At 54.5% G+C, this 22,712-nt stretch overlaps 1 protein-coding gene across 1 annotated transcript in view; it reads left to right on the top strand.

The window, feature by feature from the left end:
* The window catches only part of LOC138986105 (cadherin-23-like), a 343,994-nt gene that overhangs the window by 308,663 nt on the left and 12,619 nt on the right, over window positions 1-22,712 (top strand). The window contains exons 19-26 of the mRNA XM_070364712.1: window positions 1,819-1,935; window positions 5,743-5,855; window positions 7,085-7,192; window positions 13,517-13,706; window positions 14,016-14,161; window positions 16,964-17,183; window positions 18,847-18,999; window positions 21,049-21,162. Of these exons, the coding sequence (XP_070220813.1) occupies window positions 1,819-1,935; window positions 5,743-5,855; window positions 7,085-7,192; window positions 13,517-13,706; window positions 14,016-14,161; window positions 16,964-17,183; window positions 18,847-18,999; window positions 21,049-21,162 (1,161 nt within the window). The remainder of the gene's footprint in view (window positions 1-1,818; window positions 1,936-5,742; window positions 5,856-7,084; window positions 7,193-13,516; window positions 13,707-14,015; window positions 14,162-16,963; window positions 17,184-18,846; window positions 19,000-21,048; window positions 21,163-22,712) is intronic.

Raw genomic sequence — 22,712 nt, 5'->3', positions numbered from 1 at the left:
TGGGACCTCTGGAGATGTGCGGTTGTCCACCAGCCGGCAGTTTCCTCCAGAGCGCCAACTGTGTGCAGACACTGCTGGACGCTTGGTCCCTACACCCCCTGTAGCTAGTTTTCCTTCAGGGAAGAGAACAATGGCTGAGGATTAATTCAGCAACCTCAGGTAAACAAGAGTGCCCTGAAAGTTCTGGGTTTATGGGGCATGAGGCCAGTCCCAGGGCCCATGATGGCTGAGGGGGTCGCCCTGGAGGATAGCGTGTGTTCCTAGGTGAGGAGAGAATGGGAGGCTCCTCCCTGGGCTGCATCTCAAGTGCCAGGGCCCACCTTGCAGACCCAGAGCCACCAGCTCCACACCTGAGTTGTCCTCAGAGCAGGCCAGAAGCTTTACCCTTACACTCCGAGTGGATGTTCCGTGGGGGAGACTCAGGTCAGGAATTGCTACAGCAGCTGGAGGGGTTAGGGTCACCCAGAGGAGCCAGGGGACAGCTGGAATCTGACAGCTAGAGTAGGGACAGTTGTAGGAGTCAGGGACATGTTGAGTCAGAGATAGCAGAGGGGTCAGGGAGCAGCTGGAACCAGAGGTAACCTTCCCTAGCACTGCCGGGCCTTCTGAAGAGACCTTCTAAAAGTACCCACCTGGCGTCGGATGATTTGCTGGACAGGGCCCAAGCGGGACCCAGCCCACCCTGCCGCATGCCAGTCTCAGGCACCCCCTGGAGAACACCACTACTGAAGCAGCCCCTTGCACTCCCCTCTGTCCCTAGAGACTGACAAGGAGAGGCCTTCATCCTGCACTTAATCCTCTTCCACGTTGAGTGTGCCGGGATAAAGGAGTGTATCAGGGCAAAGGTGCCTGTCCTCCTGTCAGGACAGGACTAGGAGTCAGATCAGAGGCCCCATGGCTCCCCAGAGGGACCCAGAAAGACCTGACTGTCCACAGCCGCTGCCTGGCCCTCACACCCCCCAGGAACTGTTGATTCACCGGCATGATAGATACCGTGGTCTGACATGGGTCAGACCTGTGTCTTACCTGTTTTATCCCGCAGGATCCTCACCAGCCACCCCACAATTCAGGCTTTATAGTTATACCCATTTTACAGAGGAAGAAGCTAAGGCTAAGACAAAGTAAGGCATTTGCCAGAGGTCCCACCAGATTCCAGCCAGGGCATGGTGACTCTAGAAGGCCACACACCGACCCTTCTCACCACCCTGCCAGAACTGGAAGGAGGGATCCGGAAGCCCTGGGGGGCATGGCTGTAGGAAAGACTGCCCTCAGAGTCTGGACAGGCTGCTGGAAAGGCTGAACCCCTGACCCAGGGTTTCACAGAGATGAAAGTGAGGGCCTTAACTGAGCAGTAAAGAGAAAATAAAAACCCTTTACAAATTCTCCTTGTGAGCAAGATAAAATAAGACCAAAATTGAATACAATAAATGTAGAATAATTTAATATGGAGCTTCATTTCTTTTTGAGTCAAAGTCAAAGCTGGCCATTCTGAGCTCATTTATTGCGGGGGCCAGTCAGGGAAGGATGGGGTGGGGCATGGTGTGCTCTGGGGCTGGACCAGGACTGAGTTGGGGGAGGAAGGGGGTGGGCCTGACCCCTCCCAGGCTCCACTCCCTCCCATGGAGCCTTGTTCCCACACAGTCCAGGAATCTGGGCCACAGGAGCAGGTGGTGGAGCCCACTCTCATCCCTAGATGGCCCCTGGGGCAGGCCTCCTACCCTCTGAGGTCTCCTCCACTTCCTGTGCCCTGTCCTGCTCCCAGAGCCTGGGGCTATGAGCCCAGGGTGAGCAGACCCCACTCCTTTTGTCTCCCGGAAGGAGCCACAGTGCTGTTCCTGAATGCCACAGACCTGGACCGCTCCCGGGAATACGGCCAGGAGTCCATCATCTACTCCTTGGAGGGCTCTTCCCAGTTCCGGATCAATGCCCGCTCAGGTGAGCCCTGATCCTCTGCACCTTCAGCTGATGCTCCATACCCAGCCTGGGAACCGTCCTCTGGGCCAGAATCTCCTGAGCAAACCAGCTTGGAGCACTTGGCCTTATTCCTAAAATATCCGAGTGAGATTACTGATATTAAAAAAAAAAAGATCACAATGTGAATTCATTCACCAAAGAATGTCTTTCTGGTGGTGAAGAGTCATGGTTTAAATATGTTCCATTTCACAATTATCTGGCTAAACCACTGCTCTTCAAGGACACCTTTCTTCAAGCCTAAGTGTCTCAGTGGCTGACCTCATTCTCAATGTCTCTTCCTAACATGAAATGTGCCTCAGTTTCCCCACCTACAGAGGATATACATACTAGGGCTGTTGTGTGAAAACAGGAGTCATTATAGAGAACTTGGAGTTGTCCCTGGCACGCAGTATGTACTGACTATGTTAGGTTGTTAGCATTATTTTCTTGGTCTTTTCACCCTGGGGCCCCCATCCTCAGCTCCCTGCTCAGTCCGTATAACTCTCCTTCTTCATTTCTCCATATGCCTCCCTCCAGCTTTCTGTCCTCCTTGAGGCCGGGAGGGAAGCAGGGCATAAAAAAGCAGCAAGATACCCCAGACTTCTAAGTCAGAAGCTGGAAAGGAATGAGAGGCCTCTGGACATTCATTCATACCTTTGCTCAGCTGTCAGTGGGGGCCTGCTCTCCACCAGGTGCGGTGCTGGGTGCTGGGGAAAGAGAATGGAATGGACATGGCCTCAGCCTCACGGGGCTCTAAGTCAGCTCAGTGAATGTGCAAGGCTCCCTACTTCCAAGTTCTCCTTTGTATTGGGTAAGGGAACTTGTAGATGCTGAACAGGCCAACCGTGAAACCTCCGTGGCTTAACACAATAGAACTTCTAACTCACACAGCAATCCAGTGCTGTGTTTGGTGGAGAGTCTTCCACATGGTGATTCAGGGACCCAGACTCCTTCCATGTTGTCGCTCCAGGGTCACTGCAGAAGGGAAGAGGGAATGTGGGACATTGTGCAAGGAGATGTTTATGGGTCAGACCTGGAGGTAACAGACATCACTTGTGCCCACATCCCATTGGCCAGAGCCAGGCAATGGCCCTGCCAAATGCCAAGGAAGGCTTGGGGAACATCATAGTCCCTGGCCTGGCAGCTCCTCTCCAGCAATCATTCTGGCCTGGGAAGGGAACAGGAATCTTTGATGGACACTGGCCATCCTTGCCATGGGTGGTCAGTGGCCCAGCAGGGCATCTAGTCTTCCTGTTATCTGTGCCTCCGTGCTCCAAGTCTGCCTTCAGTCTCTTTCACCCCACTTTCCTGGAAGCTCGGGGAGCAGATGGCTGGTGTACAAAGACTTAACACATCCAGGGCCAGCTTGCGCCTCCTGTTCCGCCTCTGACAAAGCCGGCGCATCCCTCTGACCCCTCAGGAGCCTCCACCCTCAGGAAGTCTATGTTTCTGGGGAGCTCAGAGTAATGTCATTAAGCAGGCACTCAGCACTGTTCTAAGTGCTCTGACCAACATCACCACCACTCTGAGGTAGGTCTTACCTTCACATCACCCCTGTTTTCCTTACAAGGAAATTGAGGCAGAGAGGTTAAATCACTGGACTCAGGATTCACAGAGCCTGAACTTCTGACTCCAGAGCCCAAACTCTCAGCACTCTGTTCTCTAAAGCCATGTAGAGCTGTGTGCCGCCCCCAGATACAGTGGCGGGCACACTGACCTTTCAGCACCTACCCTGCCTCCAAAGCTTTGACTTTGCCTCCCCAGTCAGGGACTCCATCTCTACCCTGGGGCCTTTAATAATGACTTGGACATTTTCTTGCTGCCTTAACACGGCTCCTTCAGCTCCAAAGGTGTAAGCGTTTTCCTCTGAGCGCCTTGGTCAAATTAGCCAGGCCCACTCCTCAAAGGTGGCCTTAATTGGATCTAATTTCCCAGACAGGAGGAGCCATCTATCATGCCGACAAGTTCATGTTTAAAACTTTTTAGAGATTAATTTCTTCCTCGCCCTGCCAATTAATTGACACCACCCCACCACGGAGTGTGGCTTGGCAGGCAGACGATTGCCAGGCTTTTGTTCCTGGCCTTAGCACCTTCAGAGCCCCGGCCCCCAACCCCAGCTTCCTTATCATGGCAGGAAGGGGAAATACGGGAGTGGAAGAGTCCTAGGGGCCACTGGCCCAGCTCCCTTACATTATGGTAGAATAAACCAAGCACAGAGAAACTAAGTAACCTGCCCCAGGTCACACAGCTCGACCGACGGGGATGGCACCCAGTCCTTGCCCTTGGAGGGCCCTCACAGTCCCTTGGAAAGAAACGAGCATTTTCTGAACGTTGGAAACTTCACCTATAGTTATTTAATCCTCACAAAGCTCTGATTTGAAAGCATACTAATCTGTTTTAGATGAAAAACTGAGGCTCGAAGAAATTAACTAACTTTCCCAGGCTAAGCTCCTGGAAAGGACAGTCATCAGAAGTCACACCTGGACTTCACTGTCCTCAGAGCGCCGGCTCTGTCCAGTGGCCCTTGTGAGACAATAGGTGGCCGGTTGCCAGACCGCACTGAAGCTGGCTTGAGCTGCCTCCTGCCTGCTGGTGAGAACCTGCTCGTAAGTTATGTACATCTCTTCCCAATTCCAAGTTCAGTGCTACCGAGTGGGTAGCTTCAAATGGGCCCTAGTGGGAATATTTATAACCAGGGAAATCAGCAAATGCCCTTTTTTTCCCTTTGGGGATCCAGCTGTCAAGCATTTACTGTAACACCACTACCAAACGACTTCCATATCTTAGTTACACCAAAACACAGAGAAAAGCCAAAAACAGACCGACAAAGATTATGTGGTGGTGGTTTAATCACTCAGTCGTGTCCGACTCTTTTGCAACCCCATGGACTGTAGCCTACCAGGCTCCTCTGTCCATGGGATTTCCCAGGCAAGAATACTAGAGTGGGTTGCCGTTTCCTTCTCCGGGGTTTGCAACCCCATGGACTGTAGCCCACCAGGCTCCTCTGTCCATGGGATTTCCCAGGCAAGAATACTGGAGTGGGTTGCCGTTTCCTTCTCCGGGGGATCTTTCTGACCCAACAAAGATTATGGTCTATTTTAAATGTTTATATTTACTAAAATAACATGTTTATACACTAAAAAATCCAAAGCATTGTTACAAGGTAATTAAGGAAACTATTTTATAGCTATTAATATTAAATCTCAACCCACTATAGGTTGAGCTGTCTCGAAAGAGCCACGCGTTGGAACATGCCTGAAGCACTCAGCGTGTTTCAGTCCTGTTGCTGTATTTCTATAACCAAATGAATAAACAGTGCCAGATGCCTCTCTAAGTTTAGAACCAAATTAATCCCATATCAACCCTATGAGATGGGCCCTATTATTGTTCCTTTTTAACCAGATGGAGAAACTGAGGCACGGGGGATTTAGGTAACTAGTTCCAGGTGATGAAGCCAGTTAGGTAATGTCTGCAGCCTAACTGAGAGGTACTTTGTGACTGAGCTTGAAGCCAAGTGACGCTCCTGCCCTGTTTTCTAGCCCCTAATCCCATAATCTATCTCGATCTCCCACATCTGAAAATGCCTCCTCCTCCTGGGGTTATACTGCCCAGCTCTGGGATTCAGGTTCCCAGTCATGACTGCTGTGCCCTGTGAGCACTGTCTCACCACCCCCTATTCACACAGGTCACTTGATCCTGCAAGCATCTCTCTCACTGCACTCTCCCTCCTTCCCCATTCCCTCCCTGGCCCACCCAAACCGTCTCTCACGCACCCTTCTCTTATTGCAGGTGAAATTACCACCACCTCCCTGCTTGACCGTGAGACCAAGTCTGAGTACATCCTCATCGTCCGGGCCATGGACGGGGGCGTGGGCCACAACCAAAAAACTGGCATCGCCACTGTGAGCATCCAGCCAGCCCCTGCCCCTAGCTCCCCACTTGCCAGCCAGGCTGCCAGCTCCAGCTCATCTTCAGCTTGTACCACTTAGGCCCCTGGACACTTGTGTCCCGAAGCAGTGTGAGGCCTTGTGGGCGTGGAGGGTGGCAGGTACCATTTCGTTGTCAGCCAAGGTCAGCCCTGGGGCCTTCGCAGCTAGGGGAAGAAAGACATGGGGGTGCTTGGGAAGAACAAATACTCTCTCCTGCCCCCTAAGACCAGCTGGGCAGAAGGCATGAGCCCCATAACTCCCTCCCTGCCATGGCACCTGCCAAGATACAGGAGAAAGGACTGCCGGGAAGAGCAGCTCAGAACAGGAGGCAGGGCCCTGAGGGTTCCTGGGGGCTGTCACCACCCACCCCTACCTTGCCATGCTGAGAAATGATGCCCCGGTTTCCCTCCCATGAGCAGGTAGGACCCGTGAAGCCCACAGCCCCACCCAAGGCCTTCCTGCCTCTGAGAGTAGAAGCTAGAGGAGAGCCATTAGAGGGTCCTAACTGAGCTCTTTGCTGCAATCGCTGCAGAGGAGGGTGGGGTGCAACATTCATGCTGTGGGGCAGGAAGAGCAGCTGACAGGCCCCTCCGGCCACTCCCCTCCTTATCCTCCTTTGCTCTCTCGCAATCCATCTGGAGCCCTCTCTCCTCAGCCCTCACCCGATCCACAGCAGCTGCCCCCATTCTTAGCCAGAGGGGCGGGGGGTGCTGTCATTTGGCCAGCCGCTTGGCAGAAAAATCCCCCGTGCTCTATTCAGTCCTTAGAGGCCTCTGCTAATAGGACTCAGAATTCTATAAATAATTTACCTGGGTGGCAGGTGAGCAGAGAAATTGCTTGGCTTGTAACTGAGACTAAAAGGGGATGAAGCTCTGTGGATCCTATCAGATGTCCCACCGCAACCTCCCACACCCTGTCAGTCACCTTCAGCCAAGACCCGGGGTGGACAGAATGCGTCCCGGGTCGCAGGGACCATTTCAGGGGTCATTTCATCCATTCCTCTGTCTCCTAATGGGACAGCACCTAAACTCCCCGAAAGGTCTAGGCCCTCTCCTGTTCTTGAAAGCCCAGGATCTCTCCTGAGGCCCCCAGAGTGGGTGGAGCTGGTGGAATTAGTGCCAAGGTGCCCATAGGCGTCTGAGTGAGTCCCCAGCATGGGCACTGTCCTTGCACAGCCCGCAGTGCCCCTTGTGGCTTCATAGGTGAACATTACCCTCCTGGACATCAACGACAACCACCCCACCTGGAAGGATGCTCCCTACTACATCAACCTGGTGGAGATGACCCCTCCAGACTCTGATGTGACCACGGTAAGTGGTGGTGGGGGGCAGAGCGTCCATGTGGCCGTTCAAGGAGTGTCTGCCTCTCCCACGTGAGCCCTGTGGGCCAGCCAGCGTGGAGCTGTTTCCAAGGCAGCTCTCGGAGCAGAGTTCCAGATGCTCTCTTGCGTGGTGAAAGATAGCCAGAGTTGGGGGAAAGCCCTCACACAGTGCTTGGAGACAGCAGGCTCCAGACTTTGTCAAAAGGAGCAGTGACAGCCCAAGGACAGTGCCAGAGGGGCTAGGGCTGGTTCAGATCTGGGTCACCCTTACCCTGGGACCCCAGGACTCTGGCCACCCCCTCGGGAGAGCCCCCAGCCTCGCTTGGCAAGGCACAGGAACCCCCCCTTCAAATCACGCAAGCTTCAGCCCTTCCCCCATCACCTTCCTCCTTCCTCACTTCTGTCACTTCAGCCTTCAGTCTGGATCAGTAAGCCCAGGGCTGCCCCAGCAGGGGGCTCAAAGCTCACCCAGGGACTTTCTGGTTTGCACAGGCTCGTAGGTGTGCTACGTGTGGGGATATGGCTCAGGATAGGGCGTGAGAGATGCAACCAAAAAACCTCAGGGCGTCCAGAAAGGAGAGCAGTGTCCTGGGGAAGCTGAGGAAAGCCGGGCTCAAGCATCCCACTCTCTATGTGCTGGGATTCACATTTATGAGGCTTTCTTTCCCCCTCAAGCTTGTACCCCATTTGGCCTCATTCAGAGAGCCTCCTGCCCCAGTGTCCAGCCCCACAGACACCAGCCAGCCCTGTGATGGACACGATCCTGACAGATCATATGCTCAGACACTCAGTCATGTCTGTCTCTTTGCAACCCTGTGGACTGTAGCCCACCAAGCTCCTCTGTCCATGAGATTCTCCAGGCAAGAATAGTGGAGTGGGTTGCCATTTCCTTCTCCAGGAGATCTTCCTCGCCCAGGGATCGAACCTGGGTCTCCTGCATTGCAGGCAGGTTCTTTACCAACTGAACCACTGTGAAAGTCCCCATTTGTTGAGTGCCAGGGACATGCCAGCTGCTGTGCTGGGCACATCTCACAGATTCTCTCACCTTTATGGGGATCCCACATCCCCATAAAGATGGATGGGGATCTTTATGGATGGGGATTCCTTGCTTCCACTGTACAATGGAGGAAATGGAGACTTAGTGTTTGCGGGACTTGCCCAAGATCACAGAGCTAATGAGATAGTAAGAGATCATGTCAGGACTCAAACCAGGGTCTGGCTGACTTTGAAACTACCTGACCTCTGCCCCTCCGCTGGCTCAGGGGTGCTCTGACAGGTGGCCCAGGTCCTGAAAAACTAGAGAACTCGGGTGGGATGGGAGAAGGGATGGTAAACTTTCATATCCAGTTCTTCAGGAAGGCTGCCCCACCCTGAGGGCAGGCAGCCTCAGGTTGGTGATGCCTAACCTCCCCACCCCTACCCTCATCAACCACAGGCAGTAGTGACAAGATCTGCCAGGTCTCGATGGAGGAAGATGTCAACCTGGAAGGAAGGACAGAGAGGGAGAGGGAGAGGGGTTGGCCATCACACCTGTCCTGTCTTCCTTTCTGCATGTTAATGATACGAATGACTCTCAACTCCGGGCGGGATCCCCTCTAATGGATTCCAGTAGGGTGCAGGATCTGGAATCTGTTTTCTCAAAGTCCCAGGTTGGGGAATCCTTCCAGCTCAAAGCCAGACTTGGCAACCACTCCCAGTTCCAAGGGGCACTCTCTGCTGCCACCTCATGGACACTAGGGCTCTAGACCAGGATAACCCCAGCCAGAGACTCCAAAAAGCTGGGGCAGAATGCCCACCTCTGAACACCTGTCTGGTCAACTCTTACCTTGGCTTTACGTGTCTGGGAAGTTCCTCCCAGAGGAAACTGAGGGGAGAGAGTGGCTGCGTGGGGCAGCATTCGGGGGCGCCGTTAGTAAAGAGTCTGCCTGCTGGCCAAAGAGTAGGTCTGCTGGGCCGGGAGTGTACTTTGTTGGCTCTAGGCGTTCCCAGATCTGCCCCCGTAGCCTTCTCTGGGTCTCCAGCCTTTCCTCACATCCTCCGTGCCGTGGGCAGGTACGGACAGTGGGCCAGGGACCTGCTGCCCAGCGCTGTCTCACTCTCCAGGAAACCCCCACAAGCCTTCAGTGAGCACCTGCTGTGTGCCAGACTTGGCAGGCTCAGGAGTTCAGGATGCAGCAAGTTTCCTCTCTGCCTTCAGGGAGCTGCGTGTCACTCTGAGGCTGAAACTCACCCCTGGTTCCCATCTCACCCTGTATAAAAGCCAGGGTCCTTCCTTACTGGGCCTACCTGGCCCACAAGATCTGCCCCACTTTAACTCTGGGGAGAAGGACATGTGAGTCCACCCCTCAGTACTGAGTAGACACGGCTGTCCACAGCCACGGGTTTGGGGCACCTCAGCTTTTCCGTGACTCGTGGTAGTGTTTGAAAAAAAAAAAAAAAAAAAAAGTTACTCAGAATTTCAAAAAGAACAGAGACAGAATTAAAGCTTATTATATTAAACATCTGCCACATATGTTGTGACAACTTTAGAAATTATAATATTTAAGGTGTATAAAAATTTCATTGCATTTAAGGACAAGTTGTGGGCTTGATTTTCTAGAATTCTGGAGAATTTTTTTAATGTGATAATTTGTCAGAACGCCAGAAATCAAGAAGCCCATACATTAATTGAGCTTGTTATAGTAAAATAATTTCAAAAGGAATAGTCATAAAAATTCTTTCAGATTTTATAGCCGTGAAATATGTGTATGTGTGTATAAGTTGGGGGCCCCCTGGGAACTTCTAAGGTCTCATAATGGCCCTGAGTGAGGTAGCATCTGTGGCTGGGGTTCGAGAAAAGTGGTCTTTAAGGAGGGAACAGCTCACCCAGAGGTGACATCAGGAGGAGGTGATATTTCAATGGAAAAGAAACTAGCCCACCTTCTGACTCATCTCCCACCCGCCTTTGCACACCCACCACACACCCCCAACACACACAGGACTTTCAGTTTCCTGAGCCTGCTGAATTCCTTCCCGCCTTGGAGCCTCTGCACAGCTCTTCCAGCCCCACAGGATGCCCTCTCCTTCCTCTATTCCACCCCTCCCCCACATCCCGACTCTTCCCATGGCTGGCTCATTCTCCTCCCTCTGTCCCAGCTTAAAATGCCACCTCTCTACGCTCCATTTCTTTCAGAGCTGACTCCACGATCTGTGTTTAGGTTGCTTGCTTATTAAGAGGCAGTGTAGCTCAGTGATTAAGTGAGAAGCCTTTTCTGCTACCAAAAGGTCTGGGCTCTAACCCCAGCCATACCACTTACCAGCTGTGTGACCTTGGGCAAGTTACTTAACCTCTCTGTGCTCCAACCTTCCTAAGTAGAAAATGGGGATAAAGTCTCCACTTCATAAGACTGTCATCATATTTAATGAGTCCAAATACACAAAGTACCCTGGCCCACAGTGACTGGTCAGCAAATGCGAGCTGTTGTCTCCATCAGCTGCCTCCCCTGCTGGAATCAAACTGTCTTGTTCACAGTTGAGCCCCAGCACCTGGCACAGGGCCTGGCACATTATAAGGGTTCAGTATTTGTGAATGAGAGCTGTTGATGGACTTGTTCAACTTTCCTCCCCATCCTACCTAGCACCCTCCTCCAACAGGTGGGGTCAAGTCTTCCTTGTCAGAGGGAGATGAGGGCATGTGGCCTGGGACTTTCCCAAGGGCTCCTCTAGAGGGGGCCCTGGGCACAGCTTCTAAAACCTGAAGTGCAGGGTGATTCCAGTGTTTTCTTTCTTCAGAGCGGTGTGCAGACGAGTGTGTGCTGTGTTCCCTTGCACTGGGGGCTGGCTAGGTGCGTGTCTCTGCGCCCATGTGCACTGCACCTGCGTGGGCATGAGCTTGCAGAGTGGTGGTTCTCTGTTTGCAAGTAAGATTTTGGTCCAACTCTCCCTCCCACTCCTGCAGCCTCCTTCAAGGACCTGGCTGATGGGCATTGATTTAGAGCCTTTCAAAGCCCTCCAGCAAAATAAAGGAGAGGGGAGAGGGAGAGAATTATTCCCCGTCAGGCCAGGAGAAAAATGACGGGCGTGAAATGGGAAATAAATGAGGGGAAAGTGGTGAGATTCTACACAATCGCCCAGCAGGGAGCTCACGGGAGGGGTCCCAGCCCACCGCCTTCTGCTGTGCCCCTCCACCATCCTACCACCCAGGAGTGGGCCACAGGGCCAGAAGTCAGGACCCACCCCCAACCATGGTCCTTTGGAAGCAGCTGCCCAAGATTCCCCTTCTCTAGCACTTGGGGATAGGAGAAGGTGTATCAGCACACTCAGCAACAGGCTAGTGTGCCTGTCCTAGAAAGGGTGATTCAGCTACTCTGTGCCTCAGTTTACCAATCCAGAAAATGGGAATAAAAGCTATCTCCATCCTCTACCTTGAGAGAAGCATTGTAGAAGCACAAGGCTTTCTGGTCGCCTCTATCAGTGGGCTGACTACCTGGCCAAAATGATAACAGGAAAGCCTAGGGGACAGAGCTCTTGTTGTCAATACAGAGGTGATTGGGCCCCCATTATAGAGCCTGGGGAAACTTAGCCCCATGCCCACAGCACAGTGAGGGCTCCTCAGGCCTGGAAGGCTGAGGCCACCTCCCTGCCCCCTGGATACACCAAGGCTGGGAAGGGAGGAGATGGGCTAGGCAGGTGGGGTGGGAGTAGCACCATTTCCCACTCTCTGAAGTGAAAAAAGCCCTGGATGGTTTGGAGTCAGAGCCAACACTGGCCCCTCTCCCTGCCTCCCCGGGGCCTAGGGGCAGACAGACGCCCTCGGCAGGACAATCCATCTGTCTGTTCTGGTCTAATGGCCCCTGAGATGCCTCCGTCTGGGGTTTAAGCCAGAGGAGGGACAGATTCTGCTGCCAAAGCACAAAAGGCCCCACATCAAGTAAGATGAAGGAGCTGACAAGGCCAGGCTGTCATCCCCGAGTGTCCTGGAGTTAAGAATGACACCGTCCTGATGCAGCCCCTGGGGCTGCAGTCACACCCCGTTGATCTTGTCCATCCTGGGTGCTGCTGTGGACCCCACAGTACAGGGTTGGGGTGAGCTGACGGGTGGGTGCCACTGCTGTCCTGGGACCCTACGAGGCCTCTAGGGTGGCAGCTGGGTCAGCTCCACGGGCGGTGCTGTGTGATACTGAGTCTGGTCCAGGCCTCTCTGAGCTCTGCTTTCTCCTGTGGGAGGTATGATGGTAGAGGAGTTCCCTATGAGCAGAGATCGGTGGGCGTAGGGACCTGGGAGAGAATGGGCTACAGGGTTTGTTGCCCTGGACTAGGTCAGCATTGAGGTTGATCCCTTCATGGAGTGGGGCTTACAAGTGGGATACCACAGTGGGGCTGAAAGGTTTAACGGGCCGTGGTGTCTGGGGCCCCTGTCCTAAGACCTCCCCCTTCTCGGATATGGCATCCCTCGCTCCAGGGAAAGTCACCCCTCTCCATCCCCCAGCCCCACCCCAGCCCCATGACTGGCCCCAATTTACTGGGACCCACTCTTCAAACTGGGGGGCTTGTCCATGGCTCCTTTCCCATGCCCTGTCATTCTTGGTGTCACAGAGTCCTCACAATCTAAAGCCCCAAAGGAAGGAAGAAAGGGTTCAATGATGAAGGAGCCAGATCCCCAAATCTGGAGTTTCAGATACTTTCAAAAGATCAGCCAAGGATTTGGACTCCGCAGCACTCCCTAGCCCCCACCCTGAAGAATTCCATGGTCGTAGGCTACAGGGCCTCCCTGCTGCCCCAGGAGCCCATGAACACATTAACCCCACTTGTCTGGAAGGAGGGGCACTGCCAGTGTTGTCTGCTAGAGGGATCTAGAGCCACTTCCTGGCTGGGAGATTTAGGGAGACTCGTCGTGCCTCGTCTGTAAAGAGGGCTTTCTTCTAGGTGCCCTCCTCCTCAGACTGCTGACACAGTAGGTGGAGAAGGCCTGTGAGGTTCAGGGAGCCCCTTCAGGCTGGTGGGTGCTAGGTATCGCTGTTACAGTTCAGAAACCGCGGCTTAGGTGGGGAAAGGAACTTACTACCTAAGACCGAAGCTGAGTGGGTAGAGAAGCCAAGGAGCCCTGAATTCCCACTGTGGTTCATCTTCTGAACCTCCTGCCTCCCAACCCCTAGAGACACCCCCTGCTGAAGCCAGGAGGAAGACCCAATGCCTGAGTCTGAGCCAGAATGCCTCCAGTGCCCAGGCAGTGGGGTGCCCAGCATGGGAGCTCAGACAACCGGGGCAGGCAGCCCAGGCCACAGAGAAACCTTCTTGGGCTGGGCTCAGTTGAAGGGCCAGTTCTCCCCGGCAGGTGGTGGCTGTGGACCCAGACGTGGGGGAGAACGGCACCCTGGTGTATAGCATCCAGCCACCCAACAAGTTCTACAGCCTCAACAGCAGCACAGGCAAGATCCGCACCACCCACGTCATGCTGGACCGGGAGAATCCCGACCCCCACGAGGCGGAGCTGATGCGCAAAATCATCGTCTCTGTCACGGACTGTACGTTCCCCTCACTCCTGGGCTGTGGCCCCTGACCCTCGGTGACCTGGGGACCTCCCCCAGTGCATGTCCTCTGGCCATCCCGGGGCCTGCCCAGGAGGGCGGTAACTTCATCATCAAGAGCGGAGTGACACCCACCTCCCAGTTGTGACCGCCAGAGCACCCTTAGGAGGCAGAGCGGGGCTGGGGGTGTAGGGCCCAGGCTGCCTCCTGGAGGGGCCGCTGGGATGGAAGGCCTCTGAATCGTCTTTCTCCCTCTCCCTTTTTCTCCTGCACCCCTCTTCCCCCCTCCTCTCCGTGGCCCCCTAGGTGGCACACCCCCTCTGAAAGCCACCAGCAGTGCCACCGTGTTTGTGAACCTCTTGGACCTCAATGACAATGACCCCACCTTTCAGAACCTGCCTTTTGTGGCTGAGGTGCTTGAAGGTACCCCTGCAGGGGTCTCTGTCTACCAGGTGAGTTTCCCTTTCGTGGCCTGAGATCCTGCTCTCTGTCATCTCCTCACTTCATACCAACCTGCCAGCCAGGGAGCAGTGGGTGCTGTGTGTGCCCAGGTTGCGATGGGCACTTTGCATGGGTGAGGGGCAGCTGAGACAGGACACAATCCACTCCAGGCTTGGAGAGCCAGTGCTCTGAGAGATGGAAATGGAAGGCTCCCTGGAGGAGGAGAGGCTTGAGTTGGGTCTTGCAGGAAAGCGCCCAAGGAGATGGATAAAGGCAGAGGGAGGGAGGCAGAGACAGAATTCCGGGAAGCCAAATGGCTTTCTCAGAGCCTGACTGTGATGGTCTGGCCCGAGACTCTCAACACTCCACGCCTGTAGGTGGTTCTGTAGGTGGTTTTAGGACACAAAGAAGGTCAGACGAGTGTAGCCCAGACATTCTGTCTCTGTGGGCAGCCCCCTCTCCTGTAAGCCCCAAGGCAGCCCCACATGGTGGGTGGGATCCCTCCACTTTTCAGGAGACATAAAGAGACTTGCCCAAGTCCCTGTGGCCGAGAAGAGATGGGCCTGGGCCTTCTGCCTCCCGCTTCACCACCCTTCTGTTCGGCGGGGGTGGGGCGAAGGTTCAGGTTCAGGGGAGATGATGCCCTAATAGGGCTGTTTAGAAACACTGAAAGGCCCTTGAAGTTAAGAGCTGGGCTTTGGAGTAGGCTTCCCAAATCTACCACCGATGTGCTGGGTGACTTGAAGCACCCTGTTTAACCACTCTGGGCCCGTGAAATGGGGATCAGAACAGTACCTGGCTGGCCATGTTGTGGGGATCCAATCAGACATATGTATAAGCAAGCTGGCACTCGGACTGCAGGAAATACACAGCAAGTGATGTACTCATGACGTGTGTGTCTGTCACAAGGGTTTCTACATGAGAGACAGTGGGATCCCATAGCAAGGGGTTAGCCTGATCCCATCAAAGAAGACAGGGCTATTTGTCAAGACTCCAGAACGGTTCACCTTGGCCATGCCCTGAAGCCCCGCTGTGCTTCAGTTTCTTCAGAGGGATGGTATGGGGAGGGAGGAGGGAGGAGGGTTCAGGATGGGGAACACATGTATACCTGTGGTGGATTCATTTTGATATTTGGCAAAACTAATACAATTATGTAAAGTTTAAAAATAAAATTAAATTAAAAAAAAAAAGAGAGATTAAGGTTCCAGGGAGCATTCTCTCTCTCCAACAGAACCTTCTCCCCAAACCCCCAGCAGGGGGAGCTGCAATCCAGGAAACTGCAGCCACTCCCTGAGGAGGAGTCCCTCCCAAATAGGAGGGTGGAGCCTCCAGACAGGTTCTCCTCTAGACTCACAGACAAGAGAGGGAGGAAACACCCAACAGCACAGCTTCTGAGTTTATGGAGGAACTGGCTCAGAGTCATGTGAAGATGGTTGGAGGAACTGGGAGTGTTTAACTGGGAAACTGTCTTTAGATACAGAAAGGGAAATGGAAGTCACTCAGTCCTGTCCGACTCCCTGCGACCCCATGGACTGCAGCCTACCAGGGTCCTCTGTCCATGGGATTTTCCCGGCAAGAGTACTGGAGTGGGTTGCCATTTCCTTCTCCAGAAAGAGGGCTCTAACTTAAGCTGTGCAGTTCCCCAGATCCCCTCTACAACCTCAGATAATAATGATTTCTGCTGAATGTGCAGAAGAACTTTCCCCAGGGATTAGAGCTGTGCAGATAAATTAGAAGTAGCAAGTCCCCCAGTGAGGAAACCGTTCAATCTGAGTCTGGATACTCTCTTCTTGTCCGGCTTGTTGGATGTAAATTAGACCAGGTGACACTAACATTGACTTTCCATCTTGAGCCATGCCGTGCTGTGCTGAGTCACTTCAGTCGTGTCCAGCTCTGCAACGCTATAGGCTGTAGCCCACAGGCTACTCTGTCCACGGGATTTCTCAGGCAGGAATACTGGAGTGGGTTGCCATTTCCTTCTCCAGGGGATCTTCCTGACCCAGGGATTGAACCCACGTTTCTTAAGTCTCCTGCACTGGCAGATGAGTTCTTTACCACTAGCACCACCTGGGAAATCCCCTCAATCCTGAGAGTCTTGGTTAGATCCAAAGCTCTCATTTTAACTGTTTTTGCACATTTTTCCTCAAATGTCTTGAATCTTCTTCTGTAAAACTTTCAACATATCAGAGCCCTGAGTCAGGACCTCTCTCATCGGCACTGGAGGTGCAAATGGTAAGAGCTGGGAGCAGCCTCAGGACTGAGAGAAAGCTGGCCTACGTGTGTCCTCAAATGACTTTTAACAACCAGCTGTATCATCTTATTTTTGTTGTCTTACAAATAGAAGAGACCATGGGAGGGAATCCTTTTTATCAAGCATTTTGTGTCGTTGAGTTCCACATAGTTGAAGGGGTCTGAGCTGTTAACAACTGCTCCTAGCCAGCAGTGTGAGAGTCAGGGGTGAAGGAGACCCCTGAGTTTGGAGAGGGTCCTGGGCCAGCTGGAGTGAGTCTGGAAGAGCTTCCTTCTGAGGAGAGCAGGGTTTTGAAGGGAGAAGGCTGTAGACCTGGCCACTGGTTCTGGAAAGCCCCTTTCCCACCTCTCCCACCCCCAGCCCCACTTGTCGCATCTGTATACCTTTCAGCTCCGACAGGCTGACCCCCGTAAGAGCATCTGGGAGGCCGCATTGTGGATAGTGGCCTGGCCTGAGGCTCTGGGGTAGCAGCCGTGTCATTGGGAAGGAGGGGGCACTTCTCGGGGGGTGCGCATCAGTACCGGTGTCCCCACACCTCACTCCAGCGCCGCCTCTCCCTCAGGTGGTGGCCATCGACCTGGACGAGGGCCTGAACGGGCTGGTGTCCTATCGCATGCAGGTGGGCATGCCCCGCATGGACTTCGTCATCAACAGCAGCAGCGGCGTGGTGGTCACCACCGCTGAGCTGGACCGCGAGCGCATCGCCGAGTACCAGCTACGCGTGGTGGCCAGTGATGCAGGCACGCCCACCAAGAGCTCCACCAGCACGCTCACCATTCGAGGTGAGGGGGCGGCGTGCCTCCTGCTGTGCTGAGTGCATGGCATGGGCCCGAGGTCAATGCCAAGCTGGCTGGGAGCCCATGCCCGTCACTGCTGTCCACTGTCCGGGCAGCAAAGACTGCCTTGCCGATGGGCATCCTCTTCAGTTGGAGCCATTCGACATAGCCCTTCATGTCTCCACCAGTTCAAAAATGCCAGCAGGGCCTTCTCTTTACCTGGTCACTGACTGCAGGGTCCCAGAGCCCAGGAGCAGTGACCTGGCCACACTGCTCAGGTCCCCCAATTTGATCCCAGCAGCATCAGAGAGGGTTTGAACAGGTGGTGGCACCCTCGGGGTTACGAGCAGGCAGGGAGGTTCAGAGCTCTTTGTCTTTGGAAGACTTCCTGTTTGCGATGTAAAGGGAAGCTTCCCTTCCTGTATTCAGGGAACGCCTGAAATTGCTGTGGAAGGGCAGCACCTGGGAAGAGGGCAGCTGGGATTCCCAGACTCCCTAAGATTTCTCACCCCCTGGGGCCCTGTCGATAACTCCCACTGTCTCCACCCTCCAGCAAGGCAGGGCCAGGCTGAGGAGGGTTACTATTGCTCACCTACTCGGACTGTATCTTTAATTTCTGGGACAAAACTTGGACGTGGACATGAACTCTTGCCAGGGGGCCAGGAGTAATCCCAGGGAAATTAGTTCAGAATGCAACAGGCAGGAGATGGGCTGTTATCTCGGATAGGCCTGGTCCTGTCCTGGCTCCTGCTGGCCTCCGTGGGATGGGGAGTGGGTAGTAGTAGGCCTGGCACAAACGTTCACCTTCCTTAATCATGACCCAAGATGATGGAGGCTAGAGAGAGCTGAACATCCACTCTCTTATTGATCCAAGGCTTGGGGGTTCCTCGTGCCAGTTTGATGACCCATGTCTGTGCCCGTGATTGACAAGGCAGATGTCCAGCCCTCTCAAAGAGGACCCCAGATTTTCGTTTTCCAAGACACAGCAGAAACCATGTCATCCCACGAGCTGATCATTTCTCCTGGTGTTACCGCAAAGAGGAGCCGAAGAAGGGTGGGGCTCATTTCACTATGAAGGTCATCCTAGGTCATCTGCCAAAGGAATGGGGGCCTGACGTGCAGAGCTGCAAAACAAATCTGTAAGGGAAATTAGACTTTGGGGGCTAGTTCTCAAAGCCAGCTACTTTCCCTGGGATAAACTGGGGACAGGCCTCCCCAAGACCCCCACCCACCATTCTCTTGCTGTGTGACTTTGGACAGGTCGTTCAGTTCCTCTGAGCTTCCTCATCTATATAGTGTGCCAAATGATGGGTGCCTAGTGAGGATGACATGAGGGGCCCCTGTGGTCCTTTACAGGAAGCACTTAGCCTGGGCCTGGCACCTGGGGAGAGCGAAGGAATGTGATGACTGTCATCACAGTCGTCATTGTCGTCGTTAGGCACATACTGGAGACTCTGGGGTTTCGGTGGCATGAGCTACAGGAGGGGGCAGAATCTCTGTTCAGCTCTGTCCTGGCCCCAGCAGCCATGGGGGCCTTGGCCCATGACCAGCAGGTGTTGACTCCTAGGAAATGTGTTTCCTGTTGGTCTGTGGCATGAACTGGTGCCTTTGGAGCTGGCAGTTTAGGGTGGAAGCCAGGCCTAGCCCTGAGTGCCGACTCTGCCCCCAGTGCTGGATGTGAATGACGAGACGCCCACCTTCTTCCCTGCCGTGTACAATGTCTCCGTGTCGGAGGACGTGCCACGGGAGTTCCGGGTGGTCTGGCTGAACTGCACCGACAGCGACGTGGGCCTCAATGCCGAGCTCAGCTACTTCATAACAGGTGTGGCCCTGCCTCCCCGCCCCTCAGATGAGCAGCCAGCCCGGAGTGGGCTCGGGAAGCGGGGAAGAAGGGATAGGACCTCCACTGGCCATCAGCCTTTTGCCCCTGCTGGGGCCTCAAAGATTTGCTCTTGACTTTTCCCACAGGCTCTGCACCTGGGTCCCTCTGGTCTGGCTCTCTTGGTCGGGGGAGGGCAGGGGCATGCCTTCTGTACCTATTGGATGATGGGGGGGTCTTGCTGAGGTTTGTTCTAGAGGGTGGTGGAGCCAGTGACTCCTGGGGAGAAGCCTGCCCCCAACTCCACCCCACATCAGGGTAACAAAGCAGTGGCTAAAGGAATGTGGCCTAGCCCTTCCCAGGGCACCTTTCACTCATGATGAGACTTTTCATCTGTTTAGAGACAAATAGTTTAGATATCTCTGAGTGAAATGATTTTAGCTTAAAAGTGTCGAGTGGCTACCACCTAGAGAGCTGTGGAGAAATGTTATGAGGCCACGTCCTGGCTCCACAGGAGAAAGTGAGCTGTGACCAATTAGTGATGTCTGCAACAGCAGTAGTCTTGGTAGGTGGTGGCAGACATGCTATGTATTAGCCATTCCTGGATTAGAACAGTCTACCAGCATTCTTCAGTCCATGGCCCACCTGAGAGGTGCCAGGGTGCATGGAAGAGAGCAGGGCAGTTCTTTCACATTCCTCGGCCCTCCCTTCGGCCATTTTACTGGCTCAGTCTTTGCTCTGCCCCTGGCCTGCCTGCAACCACATTACACACACACTCATATGCACACGTACCTGTGCACACACCAGCCTCCCTGACGCCTCTCCCCTGAGTAAAGAATCCCAGGCTACAACCCACCCCCAGCTTGCTGCCGCCCAGGTGACCTCCCAGGCCTCCACCTCTCCTTTCCAGATCCTTTCCCTCCTTCCCCTCCCTGAAAGAGGCCCCACACCTTCAGACCAGCTCCTTGCAGGTTGTTCTCAAGACTGCTCTGGAAAAGGCTGTTATCAAGACCCGACATGGCACCAGCCATGGTTCAGCCTCCGGCATTGCTCGTGTCTTAGTTCCTCCCCTGCCCCTTGAAGCCGGATTGTGCCCCTTGTAGATGGTGCTTAAGACACTGGGAAGCAGGTATTAGAGACTCGGGGGACAGAGTGCTTTCTCCAGGGGCCAACCATGTGAGGGCAAGGGAGCAGCTGGTGGCAGCCTCCAGGGTGACTTCCCGGCGCCTCAGAGTGGCCAGTCCCTGCTGACCTGAGAGCCCCCCAGCCCTAGGCTTCTCAGATCTTAATTTTGCACATTCTGCCAGGCGCTGCACAGCATCCCAATCCAAGCTAGCATAATCCCAGTTCAGTGACGCCCTCTGCTGCCCAGAGGGCCACGCTGCCTCCCAGCTGGCCGGGAAGGGTCTCCACACTGTTCTGATGGAGTCATTTCCAAGTTTGTCCTTTCCTCTCCTCTCCTCGGAGGGGAGACCATCCCCCTTCCCACCTGGCCCAGAACTCAGGAAGACTCAGTAACGCTTGTCTCCTGTCCACTTGCCTCCACTCTTTACTCCGTGTAGTCTCCGGGAGTCCCCACTCAGAGAGCCCAAGACCACTCGGCTGACCCCAAAGTCCTCAACCACATATAAAAGCCCTGACCTTTCTGACAGACAGGCAGGGGGCAGAGTGGAGAAGGACCTGGGTTCAGGAACCAGACTTTCCAGTTGGAGTCCTACACCCCGAGTAGGTGACAGTGCACCAGAGCCTCACTAAAGGACCACTTTCCTGCTCTGTGACGTAGCGACAGCACAAATGAGATGCAGCGCCTGGTACACAGTAGGTGTTCTGCCAGTGTTAGACTCAGGATTTCAGGCATTCGACCCTTCACCCAAGCCCACGTAGGCAGGCCCACGCCCTCATCAGAGCCCCCTAGGACCTGGTAGTGCTGAGTGGACAACACAGCCTTTCACCCCTGGACCAGCCCTGTGGTGTCCTGGCTCAGAAGCCGAGCTGGGTGCCACCACCCTTTCCCTGGCTCCTGACCAGTGCTTCATTCTCTCTCCCCCGCAGGTGGAAATGTGGACGGGAAGTTCAGTGTTGGCTACCGCGATGCCACAGTGAGAACAGTGGTGAACCTGGACCGGGAGACCACAGCCACATACACGCTCGTCCTGGAGGCCATCGGTGAGCACCAGCCCACCCACCGAGCTTGCGTGGGTGCCCTTCCAGGAGCTGGCCTTGAGGCAAAGGCTGTGTGCCCTGGTGACAGTGGGAAAAGGGCATCCAGACCCTCAGCATAGCAGCATCGCCTTGCCAGCCGTGAGGCTCGGCGCGTGCTGCTACATGCAAGATGCTAAGGTGGTGTGGTGGGGGTTACATGGGGGCCAGACAGGAGACCAGCATGTAGACAAATCACTGCAAAACTAGAACAGAGCAGGAAAGGGTGAAGGGATGGCCCAAAAGTACAAGCAGCAAGGGTGGTAGAAACATGCAGAGGGGGGTGATCAAGACAGGCTGCTTGAAGGAAGTTGCCTCTGGGAGTGCCTTTGGATTAATTAGGACTGTTAGTGGCAATTCTTAAAATAAACTAGTTCCAGCAGGATAGGCTCACAAAACCGCACTGGTCCACAGCGAGATGGAGCTTTAACTGTTGAGTGGCGTTGGGGCTCAGACGATGCCACAGGCCTCAGTCTCTCTGCGTTGGCTGCCTCTGCCCCCTGTGTGTGAGCCCCATCCTCTGGCTCACGTGGTGACAGGTTCTTGCTGCAGTCCCAGCCTTAGTCTGAGTTCCCTGAGCAGCAGGGAACTGCACTTGTATCTTTCCCAGCTTTCCCAGCAGAAACCCTCAGATGAGCTCTGATTAGTTCCATCTGTCCCAGCACCTGTCTCTGAACCCGTCATTACAGCCAAAAGGGGGTGTAATGTGCTAATTAGTTGGGTCTGTCCCTGTCGCTGGGGGAGCTGTCAGACCCACCTGGAACCTCAGGCTTCAGAGTCGGAATGGGAAGTTTCTCAGAGGGACCTTCGGGGCACAGACTTGCCTAAGAGAGCAGGATAGTGCTGATAGAAACAAGACATGCCGCCCACCACCTTGGGGACCACATTGGGTTTCCATATGTGGAGAAGCAGGGAGGGCATTTCAGGCCTGGATTGGAAGATGGGAGAGAGCTCTGTGTCTGGGTGTCCCTTGGTGGGGGGGCTGTGATCAGGTAGGGCCCCTAGTGGAGGCTAAATGTTGAGCTGGAAGTTTGGTCTTTGGTTTCCAGGCAGCAGGGAGCCCTTGAGGACACCAGATGGCAAGAAGGGTGTGATGAGACCTGTGTCCCCCAGACGCCCCTGGTGCTCACAGGAACGCCCTGTTCAGTGTTTTCAGTGATCTCAGGGTGAGAGGCAGTGAGCTCTCTGTGCCTCACTCTAGCCAGCCTGCAGCCGCTCCCCAGCATCTCCCCCGTGCATCTTCCCCCTGCCCTGTCCTCCCCCCATCCTGGAGTGGCCACACCACCCTCTGGAGGCCCATCACCCGCCCTGGGTTCAGCCTTTGCACGAAGCACTGGCGAGGAGGAGAGGCTGGGGCCGTCTATGGAGCCTGGCAACTTACATTGTCCCCAGACGGGGCAAGTAAGCAGTAGCCCCGGACAGTGAGAGGTTGGTCCTGGAGAGGAGCTCAGGAGGACAAAGTGACCTACCTCAGGATAACTCACTGACCCCAGCAGTTCGGCAGCTGGCTTGGGAAG

The sequence above is a fragment of the Bos mutus genome, chromosome 28, assembly GCF_027580195.1.
Source record: "Bos mutus isolate GX-2022 chromosome 28, NWIPB_WYAK_1.1, whole genome shotgun sequence".
NCBI classification, from domain to species: domain Eukaryota; kingdom Metazoa; phylum Chordata; class Mammalia; order Artiodactyla; family Bovidae; genus Bos; species Bos mutus.
This window is presented reverse-complemented; position numbering and strand designations above follow the sequence as displayed.